This window comes from Pithys albifrons, chromosome 7, assembly GCF_047495875.1.
Source record: "Pithys albifrons albifrons isolate INPA30051 chromosome 7, PitAlb_v1, whole genome shotgun sequence".
Taxonomy (NCBI): Eukaryota; Metazoa; Chordata; class Aves; order Passeriformes; family Thamnophilidae; genus Pithys; species Pithys albifrons.
The window spans coordinates 47072678-47093920 of NC_092464.1; the positions used below are offsets into that span (position 1 = coordinate 47072678).

A 21243-nucleotide genomic window follows, 5' to 3' on the forward strand; every position below is an offset into this window, starting at 1 on the left:
TGCAGGTAAACAAAATCGTAGTGACCTGAGCCAGGGTAAGTAAGCAAAGCTGCTGAGTGGAATACCCAGGCTACTGGATTTAATGCAGGGAGGAGGTCCATGTTTTTACAGATGTGCCCAACTCCTGAGCTAAAAGCTTGGTGTGCAAGGCAATCCAGAGTCGATAAAGCACATGACTGGGTCTGTTTATGCTGTCTTTCTTACTGGCTGCTGCTGCTGCTGCTGCTGCTGCTGCTGGAGAAGGCATGTGGATGGCTGTCGTCAGAGTTGTACCAAAGGAAAGCTCAAAGGGACGATGCCAGCTTGGCTTTGTTTTTTTTTTTTCCTATTACTCAGCTGCACTGAAGCCTGACGCCGCTGGTAGCCAGTGGTGGAGCAGTGAGAAGCTGGTTTTGTACTGTGCTTTTACAGGAGAAGCCTGACTGCATTAACTCTTCCTAAAACAAACCCCTGGACAACTCAAACAAAATCCAGTGATGGAGGTCAGCTCCACAGAATCCAGCAGCAGCAACGAGGGAGGCACCGGCTGGCTGGACCTTACCCTTGTCCCCTGCACTGAAACTGTGGCTTTCACTGAAGTGGTGGCAGAAGAGGAGTGGGGATCCTTTTACTACTCCTTTAAGGTATGCTTTTAAGGCATGCATTACTTTTCTCATGTGCTTGCAGCTTTGCTGCATTTTCAGCACTTGTGTGGGGAGGCAGCTAGGTGTACTGAACTTTTTTTGCCCAGATATTGCTGGTTTTGACTTCTGCAAAGACAGCTGACAACATGCGTGAGGCATTTACTGAAAAGCAAAGTTTTGTAGGAATTGGAGAACATGTCTTAGCCAACCATATCCCTTCCCAAAAGGGGACAGCACTGGTTTTTATAGAGTTATTGTAATTATACATGCATCTTTAATCAAAAGCTTGTATTATTTTAACACATTTTCATTCAATTTCTTATAGGCATCATATTGACATAGGGGATTTCTTTTCAGTTTTCCAGCTGTAACAAACATTGTGTGCAACTGAGAGGGGGTTTTGTTGTGGTGTTTTGTTTGGGTTTTTTGGGTTTTGTTGTTGTTATTGTTGTTTTGGAGGGGGTTTAGTTTTGTTTTTTTCATTTTGTTTTGTTTGGGGTTTTTTTAATCATGAGGGACAGATTGTAATTATTTGGTTTGTTTGTTTGTTTTTAACTTGAGCGGGGGATGTAGTGTCTCTTGAAGGCTGCTGTTAAGAATGCACCAGATGAGTCATTCAGTAGTGAATGCTGTTGAGCAGTATGGGAAGTGTGTTCCTTCATTTCCAAAACCAAACATCACCCTTGCAACATGTGAGTGTAGAAAAAAGATTAAAGATGTACTGAAATCCATCTTTTCTTCAGATTTCTATGCCCACTGCCATTGCTTAATTTTCTGCTGAATGCCAAGGTGTGCCTTTACTGTTATGGCACGTTGTGCAAGTTCAGTTCAAGTTATTAAAAAGTCTGACAAGGAGTACCCTGCCATTCCTTCTGGAGCTCAGGACTAAAGAAATCAATTTCAACTGGAAAGAGGCAGGCACTTCTATCATTTGACAACATGTGAGGTAAAAGAGGATATATTCAGAAGCAATTTTGTATCTGTGAGATTGGCTGTGCTTTGACACAATGTTAGTGGAATCAGTGGAATTATTGCAGGTTTTCAACCCTCTTAAAGAAAGAGATCATCTCTGGTTCTATTCTTAATTAATGAGGGTCTCTTTAACATGCTGCTGATAATTTTTTGTTATTAAGATAGTACTTTCCTATCTAGGACTTCATGGATGAAAACTCTTTTTTTTTTTCACCTTTTTTTTCCTCTCCATATTAGGAAAAAAACCCCACAAGTGACAAGGAAAATACATTTAACAACCTTCTCTTTATCTCCTTTCTTCTTTTCACAGTTAGGTCTGTAAATCTGAGCGATGTCATGGGAGCAGTATTTTATAATGGTAAAAGTGACAATTAATTCCATGATTAGAAAGTCCCCAGGCAGAAAAATGCTCGTTAATAGAAGAGATTGAGTAAATTACAATAATTAGGAGACCATGGCTAGTCATGCATGCTCATCCATTGCTAAAGGAAACTTGGTTCTGTTAGCTGAGAGCTTCTCGTCAGACTTGCACTCTTCCGCCAGATGCCTGGCTCTGGCATATACAGTGTGAACTTTGCAAGGAGATTCACTGATTTCACATCAATTAGGAGCTGTTGATAGGCATGGAAATATTTTGACTCTGGAGACAAGTGACAGCTGGTGCAGCTGTAGGAAAGGAAGGAGAAAGCACCTGCTCTGATGACTGCAGTGCAGGGAAGACAGGGCTCTCTGCCAGCAGTGTCAGCACTCTGTAAAAGTTCACGTGTGGAAGGTATTGCTGATACCTGTTGACTTGGTTGGCTGTTTTCAATCAGCTTTGCCCATGTTGTGGCAGTGTCCATGCCCCCTCCAGCAAGCCAAGCAGCATCTCTTTCCTCTTCACAAGTGTCTGCTTAAGCAGCTAAAGCAACAAAAGTTTCAGTTTGGAATAGGCTGAATGAATTTGAAAAACAGAGTTCTGTGTTCAAAATGTAGCTACCAATAGGGTTTGGGTTTTTTATGGGGACTTTCAAGCCCACTGTAGCCTCTAGCTGGCTATAAAGGCAAGCTGGATGAGTGGCCACCACACAGGCTGATCCCAGAGCCTGTGTGCCAGTGTGCAGACAGGGCCCACAACCTATTTTTTTTGGAAAATGCAGGTATAACGTGTCTTATCAAAGCAGTCACAGGAAAACATGATCTAAGCTGATAAACGGAGACTAGGGAGTGACACTCACCCAATACCTGTGTTAATTACCTTTTAACAGTTTCATCCAATGACAACTGTGTAGGGTATCTCACATGCTGCTCAAATTATGGGAGGATGTGTTCATTTCTTCTTTTCCTCCCATGCTTCAAAAGGACAATCTGTACCCACCTAAGGTATTGTCTGTGTTATACTGTGGTGGCAATGGGATAAAAATAAAAAAGTCCTGTTACAGGCTGAACTGTGTTTCCCTTCAGAAGTTTCTGTCTATTCCTCTGCTCAACAACTAAACCCCACACTGTTTCAGATTAGAGAATGATTTTTCAGTTCAGGCAGAATTTTTTTTCACACAAAAATGGAGAATTTCCTTCTGGTGGTCGTTACTGTAGAAGGGCCAGCTGCTCACCAAGGCTTGATAATGAAGTCTGCTTTGGTGCCCTGTGGGCTAACCAGTAGCTCTTGGCATGCAAACTTGCAGGGGCAGGACTGGGTGTACTCATGCACAGTATGTAAGATGAACTGGTGCTTCCCATGGCAAAGGTACTGCTTTATCCTCACTGACATTCAGGTCTTGCTGCTGTGTTATGACAAAAACCTGAAAACTCAGACCATCTTTCTTCCCAGGTGCCTTTCCATGAGGCACCCAGGTAAATTACTGTCTTAAACCACAAGGAGTCTTGTTGGCTGTTTTCACACCTACTTCAGAATAGATGTGCAAACTGGTATTAATTACAGCTTCAAACTTCCAGGCCCAAGGGGTGTTCATTGCATCCCTTTACAATCTGCTCCACATGTGTTTAATCTATGTGTAAAAGGACTCTAAGTGAGTATCAACTGCCCCCTGCCAAATATAGTAGTCTAGAAAGAACAGAAGTCATCTAAACACCTGTGGCCTTCCTCCACTTTAGGACCTTAACTCTACAGACCTGTCAAGGTGCAAACCAGAAATGTGTCTGGAGAGAAGCTGAAATCTCAGAATAGGTTTGCCCCAACTGTCCACATTGTTAGAAGGCTTTTTCAGAGCTAGAGGAAGCACCTCCTCTTGACAGGCACTCAACAGCCGAGAAACTTGCCCAATGGTAAAAGCATGTGCTGGTCCCCAGAGAGGATTCAGTAGGGACCATCTCTGTTTTGAGAGGTCTGCTGAGAAATGGGATCCCCTGCTTTTACTCAGAAAAATTAGAATGCTCAAAAGGAGAAAAAACACAGTTGCTCTTCCTTTCTTGGTGGGACAGTGTTCCCATCACCATCTCATCCTTCCCAGCAGAGTGGGCTGACTTCCACCAAGCAGTTAATTTTCTTATTTTGTTTTCTGCTGTGTAGAATTGAATCCTCCCCTTTGCAACAGGACACAAAGATTTTATTATTTACACCCAAGGTTGCTGGGAACCCCAATATTCCCCCCCTGCCAAATGGGAACTCCAGCCACTGGTCCACACGTTGGCATCCGCTCTCCCTCTAGGCCCATAAGCCCTGGTCCCTGTGCCACGCAGCAATGACACTGAAGAGTCCTCAGGAGAAACTTTGTGCATACAGAAAACACCACAAATTGTTTTAAACATATAATCTAAGGTCCTAGTTTGTTTCAGGAAGGACTGTTTGACTCTCTTCCTGCAAATGTTGTCTCTCCACACTGCAGCACCCCTGGTACCTGCATGTTTAAACTCATGTAGCTCAGATATTAAACAGGAGAGCACAGCCTAGAACAAGTAAGCACAAATGTAAGAGCATGTGCTGCTTATCCATTGAGTCTAACGCTCTTTGCAAAGGGCCTACCATCTCCAGCAAATAATTGAAGAGACCAACTTGCAGAGAGGTTTTGTAGGACTGTCAGGTACCAGGGATTTGGCTCCAGGTTCTCTCAGAGCCTGTATAAGTCAGAATCTGGTATCCTTATCCTTTCATCCCAGTGCAGGAGTTGCTTTATCTCATGGAAAGCATTTGCTTATTCTAGTGCTCATTTTGATTTTCAAACAAATATTTCAGAGCATTCCATCCTTGAATACATAATATGAAAATAATAATGGGTGCTGTCAAATTTCTGGAGTAATCTCTGCAAATGCAATCACACGTTTTAGAAAATAGACATATCAAATAAATCAGAGGTAACTTTGCAATCTTTCAGTGCTGGGAGAGGAGGAGAATTAACTTTACACAAATAAGGTGTCAGGAACTCCTGAACACAGTCTCTGCAATGTGCTGTAATGACTGTTGCTATTCCTGAGGTGCTGAGCTGAGAATGTAATAGCTGATCTCTTTGTGAAACTTCTGCTGCAGTGCTGTTGGCCAGGCTGGCTTCATCTAGCAGCCGAAATGCAGAACAGAATTGATCTGGCAGTATGACATCCCAACTGGGAGCAACGCTGAGCCAACTGATTTGGGCAGTTTCATAGTACCAACCCTCCTACTGCTGTCCCTGTGGTCCACACAGACACATGGTTTGCATCTGGCTACCTCTCCTTCATAAATATGACTGGGAAGTATTATTTTTTTGCCTTTTTTGAGGTGTTTTACATGTACAGGTTAGGCATACTTAATAATTTTACTTCTTTTTGTGAATAAGAAAAACAGCATTTCACAGTTTTAAATAGGGCTTTCAAAGACATACAATTATGGACGGATCACTGAGTAACCTAATATTATCTCTTCATATTGAAAATGTTCTATGAAAAAATAGATAGGTACACCAGTAAAAATACAACTTTCTTAATGACATTTAAATCAGAAATATCTGTTTTACTAATTCTGTGGAAGTTTCCTAGAGAGTAATGGGTAAAAAAATCCTGCAATACCTGAACAGTACTGCCCATTTATTATTCATCTTGTACCAAAACACAGCAGAATGGCAAATAGGAACTATCTGCTAATAGAATTGAATTATTAACATTTGTCACTGACTGTTGCAGTCATACCAGTGAAGAAATCTGGGGCAGAGTCAGGGCTTGTTCAGCTGTTATTTGAGTTTGGAAAGATCACAGCAATTATCATGCATTAAATTTTGCGCACTGAAAGGACCTTGCTTCATCTGTGACAGTAAAGTCAGAGTTAAAAAATAAGTCTTTAAAAACATGGAGGTTCACAAAAAGAAAAAAGATACAGCTTTGCTAGATTTCAAGAAGAGAAAGTAATCTCAATATCATAATTACACCCTTCCATGAGAAAGTGTCCTGATTTAGTGAACAGACTCCCTCACCTTGTCCATTTCCATAAGTCTAAAAGGAGTAAAATACTGTAGATCTTTTCTCTGTATAGCACATTAACATTCACAGACTATGAGGGCAACACCATAGAGACACAAGCTCATTCTAAACTGCTTCTCTAGTTCAACAGAGCAGAAAAAGCCAGCTTGGGTTCCTTCCAGCTGTGCCCTTCTCCCAGTCATAAAGACCCCTTTGCAAGTGACTGTTGCCAGCACCTCTGATGTGTTCTGAGGGGTTGTTTGGCAGAGCATCCCAGGGTTGCCAGAATGTCCCATAACCGTGTGCTGGGAGGATAACACAGGCAGTCAGAAGGCATCTCAGTAAAGCAGCCTCTGTGCAGGAGATATGAGAACTGTCAGGCGTGACTCGTGACACCGAAATGGGAATGCAGAAGTCCCAGAGTCAAACCTGGGGCTGAATTAGTTTTTATGCACTTTGAATCAGGACACATTCCAAGACACAGTAATTAAAAAAAAAAACCAACTCAGCTCCTAGAGGGCTTATTGCCTGCTCAAATATGTTCCTCAAATTCAATTCCAGTGGAAACACTTTCAAAGACAAAATATAAAACTTAGCTTTGAACTTCCCCTTTTCCAAATCTTTCTTATCTTCACATGACTTTTCTCAGAGCTTTTAAGTGTCAATCAAACTGCCTTCCTAACATTTTCAGGAACATCTTGTGTGAACTCTGTCTGAAAATGTCTTCTCAGTTTTGCCTTGCTAGATGGAGAACCTTCTTTCAAAACATGTTTGTATTACAGGGGTGGACAGCACAACTTCTGTTGCCTGTAACAACGAGGGCATAAGATTTCAGTGGCCTTCCCAGTTGTTTGAGCATGTTTCTTTTTTACTGAAACAAGGCCTCTCAGCAAATGAATCAAAAATTATTCAGCCATTTTTTCCAGCTTTTCTTGAGGAGTAGAAGTTGGCTTAAATTAATAATCTGAATTTTTACATTCAGGTGACTAGCATTTCCTGTGTAAGGCTGGCTTCTAGCCCAAAATTTTTGTTTGCTGTGCCTATTTTTGTAAGATATTTGGTGCCCCGAACTTTTTTCCTTCTTGACAAGTCAGAATTGCTGTCTACAACTTAAGTCTGTGTAATGCACCTACAGCTTTATCTTCAAGACTTTTGCTGTTGTGTTGTGTGGTTTTTTCACCACACAACTCGTGTAGAAAATGTCAACACAAGAAGAAATATGGCAGTTCAAATAAGTTTTTCTTTTTAGTGTATTAAAGAACCTTTAGTTTGTAGGTGGTAAGAACAGTTATGACTCCTTCAGTGGCACCACACTTCACTTCTGACAGCCCACTGTTTAAGCTGGGCAACACCTGGCAGAAATTCTTCATCTAAGGCCAGCAAATAAGCATAAAAATAATGTCATCTTATACTTTTAAGGTCCTTTTTTTCCTAAGGCTTCTGTTTGTGCCATTTCCATGCCAAGAGCCTTTACACCACTACTCTTTACTTGCAGAGCAAACTTTAATTTACCTAAGGATTTACACAAAGTTTTGATTTTTTCATGTTTCTCTGATACAATAAATAGTACACAACTTGTGCAAAGCACCCATCTGATCATGTCTGTATAAGTACTTTTCAGTTTTAAGAATATTCCTTAAGAAAATAGGTCTTATGCATACTTCTGTGTGTGCATAATAATTCAGGTAGGGAAGAACTTGTAGAAGTCGCCTGTGCCAATCACTCAAAAGCAAATCTGAAGTGTGCTGGATTTCTCAGGGCAGTGCTCATTCCAGTTTGGAATATCTCTGAAGGTGGAGAGCCTGAAGCCTTTTTGGGCTCCCATACCAGTGTGTGACCACCCTCACAAGGAACACTTTGTTCCTAATGTCTGATCAAGATGTTCCATGTTACAACTCTTCCTTGTGACCTCTTACCCCTTCATTGTGCACCTCTGAGAATATCCTGGCTCCATCTTTTCCACATCTTCCTGTTAGATTGTAGGCAGCAGTTAGACCCCAGAAGACTCTTCTAGAGTTTCTGCCTTGGAGAAATCTGGCAGCTGGGGACAGAGGGCGTTTTATTTATTTTTGCTTTGTTTATTTATTTAAAGAAACTTTTTTGAATTTTGTCAGAGGTTGTGCCAGTACCTTTAAAACTCCCTAATTAAACTGTGTTGATTATTGTTCAATTCCTTTCAGTGTTGCAGTCCAAAGTGCAATATGCCTTAGAGATAAGCTGACTATGAATCCCTAACTGAAATCAGTGAAGCTGCATGGCACCTGTCTGCCTCTAGAAAACTAATCTTCCTGGGCTTTGGTTGGTTGGTTGGATTTTGGGGGTGTTTTTATTTGTTTGTTTGGGGCTTTTTTGGTTTTGTTTGTTTTTTTCTGGTTTGTTTGATTTTTAGGGTTTTTTTTGGGAGATATATTTGAGTTTGGGGGCGGGGGGTTGTTTGTTTGGGGTTTTTTTCTGTTTGCTTTTCTTTGGTTTTGTTGGATTTTGTTGGGGTTTTTAAAGGGTTTTTAATCTTCATCCTAAATGGAGGTGTTAAAATAGTAAATATGTCCTGAATATTTTCAGTTTTGAATGCTCAAGAATCCAGATCTTCTACAACAGGATCAAAATTTCAAATCTAGACTACTCCATTTTCTTACATGGTGTGCAATTAAGTTGATTACTTCGGAGAGTGGGAAAAGATTTTTCTTTTTTTTTCTGCCCTCCTTCAAGAAAGTGCAATGCATTCTACTAGTGGCAAACCTGACTGTGAGCATGAAAGTTACCCAGTTTAAAAAGGGCATTTGTATATTCTTCTTGTGTGTTAGGAAATTCTTAAAAAATTGTTTGGCTTGCTCCACAATTACTGTTCTTTTACAATCTCAATTGCTGCCATAAACCCGTAAGTATTAAAATATACCAAAGGCAAGCAGTAAGATCAGTTGCACATTCCCACTGGCAAGAAGAAGCTGTTCAGAGACTTAAGCTACTACTGACTTGTGATATGTGGAATCAGTGCCTCTTATTCACCCAAGTGACCAAGGACACAGTGTAGGAAGACACCAGGTCAGCAAGGCCATGAATTCACCATAGACCTCCTGTCCTCACATTGGGAGGCCAGCGAGATCCTCCGGGAATGGAGGAACCTCTCCTTCTCTTTTTCTATTAGCTCATTTCTTACCTGGAAAATTATTTTTCCCAGGCTGTTTCCCAACAAGCCTCAGCAGATAGAACAAAACTGTTTTATGTTGTGTCCCTGTTCAAGTACATACTTGCTTTGTCCACTGATAATTGAACCTCTTCTCTTAGGCAGCTCCTCTGGTATAAGGCAAAAGCTTCTGCACATCAAGACATGATCAACAGCACCTACATTGGGATAGGCAATCAGGTATATCAACAGTCACAGCTGGTGCCTCCCACCAAAAGGAATACAAATCCTGACAGATGACAAAGCAAAGAAGTTGGCTGGGGACAACTGGAGGGAGAGATGACATCATGGCACCAAAATGCCACCCAATATCTCAAAAAATATTTAACTATGGCCTTGATGAAAACTGCTTGCTTGGGTGATCTTTGTCTCAAATACAAAGCAGAATACACCTCTTGCTAGACTTATTGCAGCCTATGAATTCAGAAACACTATTAGAGAAACAAAATGACAAACCTCTTCTATAGCCAAAGGAAAATGCACACAATCTTCAGACAGCTGTTCTGGCTTGTATGTCACCCACGAAAAGGCCTTCTTCATTGACTAAAGCTGGTTTTAATCTTAAAGCAAATTAGCAGTACATGAATATGCACTCCAGATGTCAAGCACTTCCATGTTTCAAACACAGCAGTCTTGTGGAACAGCAGCATGTGTAGAGGCTCTAGTCAAGCTAAGGAAATCCTATTGCCTTTGATTTGTTCTGTGACCTTAATTAAGTAGCTTTTCTGACCTAAAATAACTGGTGTATGACACTAGTCTCTCATGCCATGCTCATATATTGTAGTTATCAACACCCGTTGCAAGAGAAGCCCCTGTCAAAAGCTTCTACACAGAGGTGTGGGAGATTTTAGTATCTTCCTTTTTATCAGAATGCTTCTGATGTCTGTGCATGTTATTAAAGAATGCTTTTGTAAATCACCTTGCTGAGAATTGTTACTAAGAGAGGATTTTTCTTTGATGAATGAACAAGACATGAAATGAAACATTTCTATGTCTAAGCAATCTGAAGGTGATGAATAAGGCAAAATTAGAGAAAATGCAGCTGGAATGAAATTCAAGGATCCATCAGCTATCTCTCTAATCTAATCACTATTTTTAAGACTTTCAGAGGTGGAGGTTTTACTGACTCAATCAATCTCTATATGCATGATATATTTTAAGTAATTTTTTAAAATTTTTCATCCTGAATTCTGTGCTGTAGTTTTGAGTCACCAATTTTTGTCCAGTCTGCAGTAGATCTAAAGAAGAGATTAGTCCTTACATTTTTTTACATCTGTCTTTTTGTGTCTTCAAGGGTATGTTCATCTTTTCCTGTAGTCCAATTTTTGCTGGATTTAGCAACTTAATTCACTCAGTCTTTCTATCTGGCTGTATCCTCTAGACTGCTGTCAGCTCATTTCTCTGTGTCTCTCTTGAAGGTCTGTGCCCAGGAGTGGGCACACTACAGTGGCAGGATTAGAGCAGAGGCACACATGACTGGTGTCGATCCCACGATGGTGACAGTCACTCTAGTGGTAGAGTGAGGTTACTAAGTCATGTTCCACTTCTGGAGCACTTCACAAATGTGCTTGCCTGTGAGGGAGGATGTTTTGAAGGCTACACTGTACCCACTACATTACAGAGTCCTGCACTTCTTTGTTGAGCAGTATCTGGCTTTTTTCCCAGTGCATGTTACCAATTCATCAAGGTAATTTTGAATTCCAATCCCAGGTGTTTATCACGGTGAGCATCCCATTAATAACCTCAGAAGCTCTCATTCTGCAGGTTAACATAAACTGAGAGGCTATGGTGATTCAAGTTGCCCATTGTTACAGCTTCTTTATCCCCAAAAATGAGATCTTTTTTCCCATTTGTCTGAATGGAAGCTCTCGCAAATGGATTATTAAACACTTTGGCTTTATTTCTTTGTCTATGGCCTTTCAGACATATACTAAATTCAGCTTTTGCATCTTTTAACTTATCTCTGCAGTCTGGTTTAATAGTCTGTTTCTGTAGAGTAAAATTTCTTAACTGTTAATCATTGCTTTTTAACTTGGCAGGAGGGGATTTAAGCTGACCATATGTGCTGCTCTCCTGTGGTGAGGAAACACCCTTCTAGCACAGTCTCTGTTGCTCCATAACCATTTCATCTGTCAGAATCATAAGAAGGTTTGAGTGTCAGATCCTTGCTCTGTTCCTATCCATATCAGTATAATACAGAAATATAGAATTACTTAAAAGAAATCGCTCTCCTGATTTTATACCAGAGAAAATGGGAACAATTCTTGTCTCTTAGTTTCCTCCATGTAGGAAATATCTTTTCTGAAATGGAAAAGACAAACCAAACCCTGAGGAGAAGTCACTGTTTTCAAGGACAAAAATTATGTGAAATCTTACATTTCATGATTATATTGTCTTCCAAAAAGACATTTCCTTTCAATTCCTGTACCTAGCAAAGCATCCTCATGAAAATAGTTCCACCCTGTCTCTGTCACACACTTCGTAGGGAATATGTTTCCAAGAAATTAAAGAGATTTACAGATAACCCCAAAAACCTGGATTTTCTTTTCTTTTTTTGGTCTAAAAGCTAAACATCAAGCCCACACAAGTGGTCTTATCTAGGTCACTCTATAATCAGTGGGCACAGGACATCCCAAGGTAGATGAGATGAATGGTGACTCATCTCTGAGACACTGCTGTTATCTAGACAACACTATGACAATTGAGAATAGTCATCTATTTTTGGAACTTCAAAGTTAGATGAAATTTCCAAAATGCTAGATTATGCTGGTGAAGGTTATCATGCTGCGAAAAGTGAAACCATCCAACACAGCCTTCACTGTATGGTTAAGCTAATCTCTGGGTTCAGGCACAGAGTGCAACCTCAAACTGCTCATCACCAGGTCTTGCCTTCCCTGCACAACCTCATAATCCACAGGGTAGTGTGGCTCCCCACCTGAAGCAAAGCTGAGGCTGGTTCACAGAAGTGACTCCCCAGTAGAGGAGGGATCATCACTTCTGGCCAGATGGGGGCTAAGGAGACACGAAAGATCATTGCAAAACAAGACAATCCTTGCCACTGCTCCATTCTTTCCATTTCATCTTCCTATCTCATGCTCACAGCTAAGCTATTTTATTTACAAGCAACAGGAGCTCTGGTTTCTCCTCACCCATGACAAAGTTATGGGTTAGTGACTTCCAAATGCTTTAAACTATTGTTCTCCCCTTTTTGCTCTATCATCAGCACAGTGAGGTAGGCACAGGTCTCACTGACAGCCTCCTTCCCCCAGCCTGCTCAGGACAGTGCCTTGAGATCAGTTCTGCAGGGCCAGCAGCTGGCACTCTTCAGCTGCAGCCCTTACCTATCTTCTCTATTTACCTCTAACTCCCACAGTTTGGGTTTGGTGTCTGGAACTGGAAGATCCCAAACAACAGCACTGACATAACCTGAAACTCATTCCAGGTGTTAGGATATGAAGATTGGGTGTGCACTCACCAAACTAGTAAATGTGGACGCATAATCCCTTGTTCTTACAGCCAGAGGATCATGATGCTCTGAGAGCACAAATAGCTTTATTTTTTACTTTCTTTTCTTTGTATACACACCACTAGGGGACGTTTTGTCATCACGTATCTCTCACTACACAGTTATACTTTTCCTTAGAGGGTCATTTTTACTTTTCAGTCTTGGTGCACATCTAGATCATGGAGTGGATGTCTGAATTTCATAGGGCTCGTGGATGACACAGACTCACTGGAGGTGGGAAAGAGAGAAGTATTTATTTCCCCCATTTCTCCACAGGAGCCCATCTATCAACATTCCTTATGAAGTGAGGCAGCTGGTTATTTCACAGCCTGCTGGAGCAGCACAAGAAAGCTGAGGGCTGTCTCTCATTTTAGCGTAAAGTGCAGAGTACAGACACTGTTAGTGGTTTTGTGAAGACAGAAGTAACATACAGCCACTGCAAATCAAACTGGAATGAACATCACTAGCAGTATGCATGTTAAGTATTTTGAAACCCAGTAATATCTTTTAGACTAAATAGTTGAAAACAATTGGCAAAACTCACATTTCACTCTGGTTTTCCATTCTCATCTCATTTGTCCAAGGATAACTGAATGTCTTAACCCAAGTCACTACCCCCCCACCTATCAATACGCTTTTTCCTCCTTCTCTCTAATGCAGACAGAGCAGCTGGTGACTCTTTGGACTCTTTTTATTGTCACAATTGCTGGAAATGCCACTGTGCTCTTCTCTACCTGGAGGAGGAAGAGGAAATCTCGAATGACCTACTTCGTTACACAGCTGGCAATCACAGGTAGTACATGGGAGGGGAAGGGCATCTGAGCAGGAATCACTATTAAAATGACAAATAAGAAAATACAAGTGGAGTGATGAAGAATTCAGTTGTCATCTAAAGTTCAGTTGCAGCCTGCCATAAAACAAATGGATGGTTGCTTATCTTAAGGCTCAGTCTCACTCTGATCTAAAAAGATGTTGCTAGATGTAGTAGTATCTGTGTCAGAATGCAGCAGCTGCAACTCATTGATGTCACTAAATCTTATCTTCCAGTCTGAGTCTGCATCCCCATTTCCCAGAAGCTATGTTTCCAACTGTTGTCATGGAAGTGTTTAAATTAAACTACTTTAAGATGAATCTTGTGTATTTCTATAAAACTGCACTATCAATTTCACTCTCGCAGTGAAGAGTGAAAATAACTTCATGTTATCTGGTTTAACCAAGTAAGGGAAATATAAAAATATAAAGGTGAGAGGAATTCATTTAGATATTTTTAATGGAAAAAAAGAATGTTGATCCAAACAAATGTAAAATGTACAGTAGCTTAGTTTGTAAAATGCCAGTCTCAGCAACAAGGAAAGGAAACAAGGATAAGCAGCACATTGTTTCTCTGTGGCCTTGAATGGACTAAATTTGTGGGGGTTCAAATTCCCAAGAGAAAATATGTGCTGTTTCTATAACAGTGTCCTGGTACTAATCCCTACTTACAAGACCGCTGTGTTGTGCTGTTTGTGTATATAGGACATATTTATACTCTTTCTGTTGCTTTTTTCCCCCTTAAGCTATGGTAGGAATTACAGTCCTTTTTCACTAAAGAGCTATTTAATATATGATTTTCCAGCAATATTGCATCCTCGTTTGATGCCTGTTGTACCTCTGTTTAAACTGGAAAAGCAAAGAATTATACTGCTCAATTTTAAACATGCATTCTTTGTAAATAAACAAACTCCTGCTCATGGTCTCCACCACGTCTGCCCAGAAGCTTGTCCCATTGAAAAACTACTCTCAGTTTACACACCTTGTAATTGTAATGGTGATGTAAAGGGGAAGCCCTGTAACTACAGGTGACGTAAGAATTATTACAGGGTGAGGAGGTGAAGGTTTGCAGTGACTCCTCTTCTGAACTGCTGACAGCTGATTTTCCTATTTTCTTGTGAGCCATCTGTAATAAATGATTTTACTTCTTATCTCAGTCATGACCTTTATGTCACTTCCTTCATGTGCCAGTGGTGTTCTTCATCAGGTAAGGCATACAGCCTCACTGCACAGTTTGGAAGCATCATTCACAGGTCAAAAGTCAGTGTTCACAGGAGTTTCAGAAAAACAGTCTCTGCTCAAAGATTTCCCCATCCCAGAGGAATATACTCAGACAACCAAGCAGTAGTACAGGCAAAGAGCAGAAGAGCAAATGAAGCCCCAGATGAACACCATCCGTTTTCTACTTACTTCATCCCTGAGCAGATACCAGGAGCAACTGTCATGAGAAAGGCTTTGAAAGAGAGGAAGGTGGAGAATGACCATGTGTATCCATCTGGAACAGACACCATAAGAGTCAGGCAACTGCCAGAGCAAAGGCATGTGTAATATGCACAACACCGTGGTAATAGGAAATGGGTCCTAATAGAAAGACCTCAACTAAACAGCAAAGAGTCTCGAGCTAGTAAGAAAACAAATGAATTTACTGCAGCAGAGAAAGAATCAGCATAAAGACATGGGTGACCAGGTCAAAGGAATAAAGCCAGAAGCAGACAGAAGTACCTGGATCAGGATAGCTGAGGTGTACCAGGAAGAAGCTACTGCTGTTGCTGCACTGGATAAGGGTCTGAGTGGGAGTTTTACCATTTGGACCTACAGAAAAGAGGACATTTTGTATTAGAATGGAGGTGCATAGAGAGCTATTCACTATGGATTCAAACACTGTCTGCATGAAGGGAGGGGAAGGCATTGCAAGTGCATTTTTGGGGGAGCTGAAATAATCAGTGGCAAAGACAAGAAGGCAAATATACCATTAGATGTGGGCAGAAAATAGTGCTGTATAACTGATGTTATAATTTGACTGATGTCCACATGTTCCACTTGCTGATTCTTCTGATCTCCCCTTCCCTAAAATTATCCCTGACTTTTAAAATTGTCTGAGTTCAACAGTCTGTTCCATTTCACATTATACAAACTCACATAGAAAACTTGCTTGACATTTACATCCGCAATGTTAAAAGTAACACCAGCTCGAGCAGCAAGGCTCCTTTCAAGTCATGTTGACTTCTTTTTGTGATGCAGGAGTCAGAACTCTAATTTATCTTCCTGCACCAAGAGTTCTTGTCAGGATTTTGGCAGAAAGAAATTACTTAATTCCTGAAATGGAGCCATTTCACTTTCTTATCTTCAAAAATATTATTAAGAACAAAGCAAACTGGCAACAGCCATCATCCTTTCACAACAAGTTATGAGGTAGACACAACATTATGAAAACATTGTCTTGTCATATTGCTTTGACATGCCAGGCATATTTAAATCCTACCAACTAATCTCCTGGCAAACAGTTTCCGCTTAGTCAATATTACTACTTCCATCTATTTTGAGGTTCTTAAAATATTTATTATTTCTGCCCTAGCAGCAGAAAGAAGAATAATGGATATAGCTTTATCAATGCAGACATTTCAAAGCCATTTAAAAACTTTTTGTCTATTGATCTGTGGCTCAATAGTTGAGTAGTACCCTCAATTCTCACATCTTCTCACTAAAGTGGTACCAAAATGAAATTAAAATACAGACTTGGTGTTAAAATAAACAAGGTATTCAAAGCAAATGGCATAATGCATGAATGGGAAATGAGCAGTGTTGTTCTTCTTGACTGATTGCCAAGCCAGATGCAGAAGAGAAGTAACTAACTGATTGAGGCTTCTTTCAACACTGCCAAAATCAGTGGTTGAAGCCACTCATCAAATTCAGAGAAGACTTGTACTGACTCCTTACTACATCATAATCAAACATGGTGCTCAAGACTGCAAGAATCTTACAGGAATGTGAGTAAACCCTTCAACTTCAGAGTGTTTAAAGATGTTGCTGAAGCCTGTATTCACAGTATTTCATATTAAATATATGTCTATAAAATGCCTATGTCAGTACCATATTCAAGTCTATGTGTAACTCTCATGCATAAATCTCTTTGAAACTGTCTGGGAAATAAGCACTAGAAAATCAGCTAAGAGTTACCAGCTGACATGAACAATAGTATTAATCACTCAATATCAGCTAACTTAACAAAGAGGAGTACGGTCATGTTTGCCTTGTGTTTAGTTTGCCTTTGGTCATATTCCTCTTCTGCAAAAACGTTTTTCTTAGAAACAATTTTGTCTGTGAAGACTGAAACTAAAGCTAGCTTTCCTACAGATTTCTATCTCCAAGGCAATTTAGTTTCTCAGAAAGTGCAAGCTCTGAAGATTACCCTGGGAGGAGGGTATTTCTAAACACTTTTCCCCAAATAGATTTCTTCTGAGTTTAGCACAAGTTATGCTCATGGCATAGCTATCTCTCCTGGCAGGAAATCTCTCATGTCTTCCCCTACCTGATGCCATTTCGTGTAACTTCAGAGTCTTAGTGTCTTTAAGATGTTTGCCTCTGACTGAAATCACCAAGTGGTTCAAGATCAAAGAGTGGGATGAATTCACAGACGCTGTATAACACTATGAATACTGACGTGAGATATGATTGTTTTCAGAAAAGATGGTTTATCCACAATTTATATCCATTTAGATCAGTTTACCCAGCTCTACCAAATTAAGGCCTTGTTAAGTCTACTCTCAAAATGTAAAAGCAGCAGATATGGACATATATAAAACAATTATTTGAGAGCAGTGGATAAGGAGCGTCATTTACTGGCTAAAGAGTTCATCCATTAAGAACTGTTATTATTTGACCAATTCTAAAACCAATCAAGGAATACATTAAAAAAAGTCTGTTGAAAAAATTTTACTTCTCATTATTCTTCATTCAATTTCAACTACTACTAACAGAGGAAAGTATTTAAGTTCCTTTTAATGACCAAAACTGGGAGGTGGTTTAGCTCTTTTTTCCCAACGTTAACATCTGAAAGGCTGGAGCTGGAAATGACCTTCAGCTCGTGTGTGTCTCTCTTTATATTTCAACATTTAGCAGAAATCAGTACTTTAAGAACAGTGTTACATTTTGTCCATTGTTAGGGGACAGAAACACATTTTACTGCATGCCAAATTTTAAGCTACGGCCTAAGTCTTGTTTGGAAATATATGGCAATTTAAGGATTGCTATGGCTGTAATGAAAAGAGAAAATGGAAATAATATCACCTAACTTCGATGTTAGATTACATATAAACAATAAAAACAAAAGATGTTTTGTAAATGTATGTAGCTACAGTCTATATTGTGATACAAAAAACAAATCCTAAGGCTTGACTTGAGAATGACATTAAAAGACAAGGAGATAGTTTTAAAAATTATATAAAGAGATTTATACCGTTGCCACCTTCTTCAGTTGCTCCTAGAAAGCTGAACCAGGCCTTGGTCTTTATCAGCTGCACTAATTTTATTCTTTGTTTGGTAAAAAGCCAATATGCTGCAGACTTGCTATGAGAGGGTTATGTAAGCACATAGGTGGAACTGGACACTGCTAAAGCAAAGAGTGTTTATTTTCTGTTGCTTCTGCCCAGAGAGAACTTGTCTATGAGACTAAAACCAACTGGGCTCAATCACTTTGAGGATGACTTTGGTTAAGATGACTGAAGGCAGAGTTTGCCAACTAATTGGATGGTTAAATGGACTAAATAAGTGCATCTAACTGTACTGCTACAACCACTAATCATGAACAAATCCATTAGAAGCTGTCCTTCCTTCCTTTCTTCTTTTTCCCTACACCATGACCACTGGGGTGCTGACTGCTTTAATGGGCTGTGCCTGTCCTTCCATAGTTTTCTTCCTTGGCTTTATGACTTGAAGGAATGAAGATGACTCGTTACTCCATGATCTGTTGAAAAGCTTAATATAGTAACACCATTACCAAAATTAACATGTAGAACGTTATTAACAGATAATTGTCTCTGTTCCACCTTTTCATCTGGAAAATGGTACTTGTAATATTTCTGCACTTCAGAGAAATCATACATAAGAATTCATCAGTTTTACAAGTACCTTAGATATCACAGTGATCATGAGCATTGGAAGTTAATAGCATAGAGTCAATTAGCAGCTAAATCAGCAAGTGACCTTAATGGAGGTGGACTGTTGGCAACCAAAAAATCCATAGCATTCCCAATTATATTGGAAATCTTACACCTTGCCAGCAGGGTCTTGGCTGAAACCTGACAATCTGATTTATGTGATTGCCCATCCAAGACACAGAAACCAAATGCAAAAAACTGAACTGAAATAATTCCCAGAAATCTGTGTCTTTCTCTCTTTCCACAGTTATTGTCTGTGAATTGGTAGAAAAAACATAAAGGCTGAGGAGAGGTGAGAGGTGTCTGTATCCTACTTGCAGACTTGGAGGAAGTTACAATTGTACTGCAGAGTTCATGGATAAAACTGAAAGAAGGATATCTCCATTTTTTATGTTCACCATGTCCTAAAAACTCTTGAAAATGTAATTAATGTAAGGAAATTGTCCCTGCTAATATATCATCTGTGTTCTGCACTACATGTTGTTGTCACTACTGAAAATGCTTTGTCAAAATTGGGAAGGAAGAGTGTAATTTGTTAATATTCCCTCAGGCACAGACACTGAATTTTCTGGAGTAGCCAGTGGCATCCAAATTACCCACTTTTACAGGCAGCTTCATTGCCAAACACCTATCTGGAAGTCTAACACCTTGCAAATCATCTAAGTGTGAAAGGGGAAGAAATAGATTATATCCACCTTTCCTCTGTAGGCTAAAGAAACTATAGCATTTAGTACCACTGTTCATTTTGCATTCACAGAATAAATGTGATTCAATTTACCAAGAGCAAAAATGGTCTCTGGGAGTAAACACAGCAATATTAGCATTACTTATTCAGTGCATCCCACAAAACTATGTGAATAAGAAAATTTGTTAAATGGCTGCATTAGTTGCCTGGAGAAGAAGCAATTATTTTCCATCTCCATTCTGCCAAGAAGACTAGTTCAGTAGCGGGAAAACACCATGGGACTCACTTTAAGTTAGATATATATTTGTATGTGCCCACAAACTGAGACACAATGCAGGGTAGGATAAATGTGGTCACTGCCTGTAATACCCCATGGTAACACAAGGCAAACCAGATTTGATATCTATTACCTTCTTGGGCAATTTAATAACACCTAGCAGAAACTCAAATTGCCTTTGGAAATTTAGCTCAGATTTGGAGATGAATCATAATCCCCTTGTTCGTAATAAGTAACTTGGACACTGACTGTACAATTCCAGCTTGATATTATGAACCATGTTTTACTATACTCTTAGGTTTCCTATGTAAGCATCCAGGGATATTTCTATATGTCTATAAATAAACATTTTTCCATGCATAAATAATTAGTCAACACATAGTTTCTATTTTTCTAAGGAAAACAGAAAATATCTAATACATATATCCTTCTTAAAATGTATTTTTTCCCAACCCAGTTGTGAAGTAGATGGAGTAAAAAGTAGAATATCCTCAGAAGTTAGGAAAGGAAACCAGGAATAATGAACTTCAGCATCAAAACTGAGCAGTAGAAAGAACCTTAATGTGAAGAAGGTGGCATAGCCTCTTTAGGAGTATCAGGACCTCTATTTCACAGTGTTTGATCACACAGGTAAATGAAAACGCCTACAGAAAACAGAGTAGATTTCATGTTTTAGAGGTGAAATCATGAAACTAGAAGTCTGACATAGAGAACTTGGCATCCTGAAAATACTTTGATCCAGTTCAGCCTGGTGGTGTAGGAACATTGAATTTGGGACTAGTACACAATCCATCTAGTCACATTACTTCTTTGTGAGCTTTAATGTGAATGCAATAGCCAGAGAGTTGCAGCCTAGAATGAGGTACCCCAAAAATCAGACTGGGAGATCTTGTAGAGGTCAGACACTCTATGAGTGTAGAAATGAGCTGTAGGTTTGCTGACTACTTCTGCTTTACTATTCAATTCCAAACCACATTCAAACTGCTTTAAACCATCTCAGACACAACCTTGTTACACTGTATCTTGTTCAGTGCTCATGTATTTTTAGATACCTTCTCAGGGGCTCACTGTAAAGTCTGGGGCTGGCCACAATATTCGTGTTTGCTGTGACTCTACCCATTGTAGCTCACTGCAGTAGGAAACAGCAGCACTAGCACAAAAAGAAAAAAAAACCTGGAGTTCTGCAACTATAACAGTAGAATGTAATGTCCCTCCCATTAGTGGCAATATAAAGTTAATAAGCTTTCCAAATTTGCTACTGGAAGCAAGAATAGTCACCCACTTAAAAACCCTGTAATGATTTTTATTTATATACCCTGCTTTAATCCTACAAATGCCGCAACAAGATGCCCATGATTCATGATTTGTAATTAATGCAATCACAAGCTGCAAGGCAGACATCCCTAAACCCGTGATTTTCAGTCTGTTGTCTCTGAACCATGGTCTACAGATCCCTTACAGATAACAAAAACCACTCTGCAGCATAACCCTAAGTACAGAGCTGAGCCACAAACAGGCAAGGATAACTCATGAAAGAAGTCTCTTCTTTCCTCAAAGTATAGTACCTAAATACTGTATTAAATTGTTCTGGAAGGAGACAGTTTGTGTGTTCATCATACACAGGAGCTCAGAGTGGGATTTTCAAAGTGTCTGGTGATAAAAGCTG

At 39.8% G+C, this 21243-nt stretch overlaps 1 protein-coding gene across 1 annotated transcript in view; it reads left to right on the top strand.

Annotated features, from left to right (window-relative positions):
• The first annotated feature begins 476 nt into the window (after positions 1 to 476).
• NPSR1 (neuropeptide S receptor 1) overlaps positions 477 to 21243 on the top strand; it is a 56096-nt gene continuing 35329 nt past the window's right edge. Inside the window, exons 1-2 of the mRNA XM_071560476.1 lie at positions 477 to 623; positions 13310 to 13442. Of these exons, the coding sequence (XP_071416577.1) occupies positions 477 to 623; positions 13310 to 13442 (280 nt within the window). The remainder of the gene's footprint in view (positions 624 to 13309; positions 13443 to 21243) is intronic.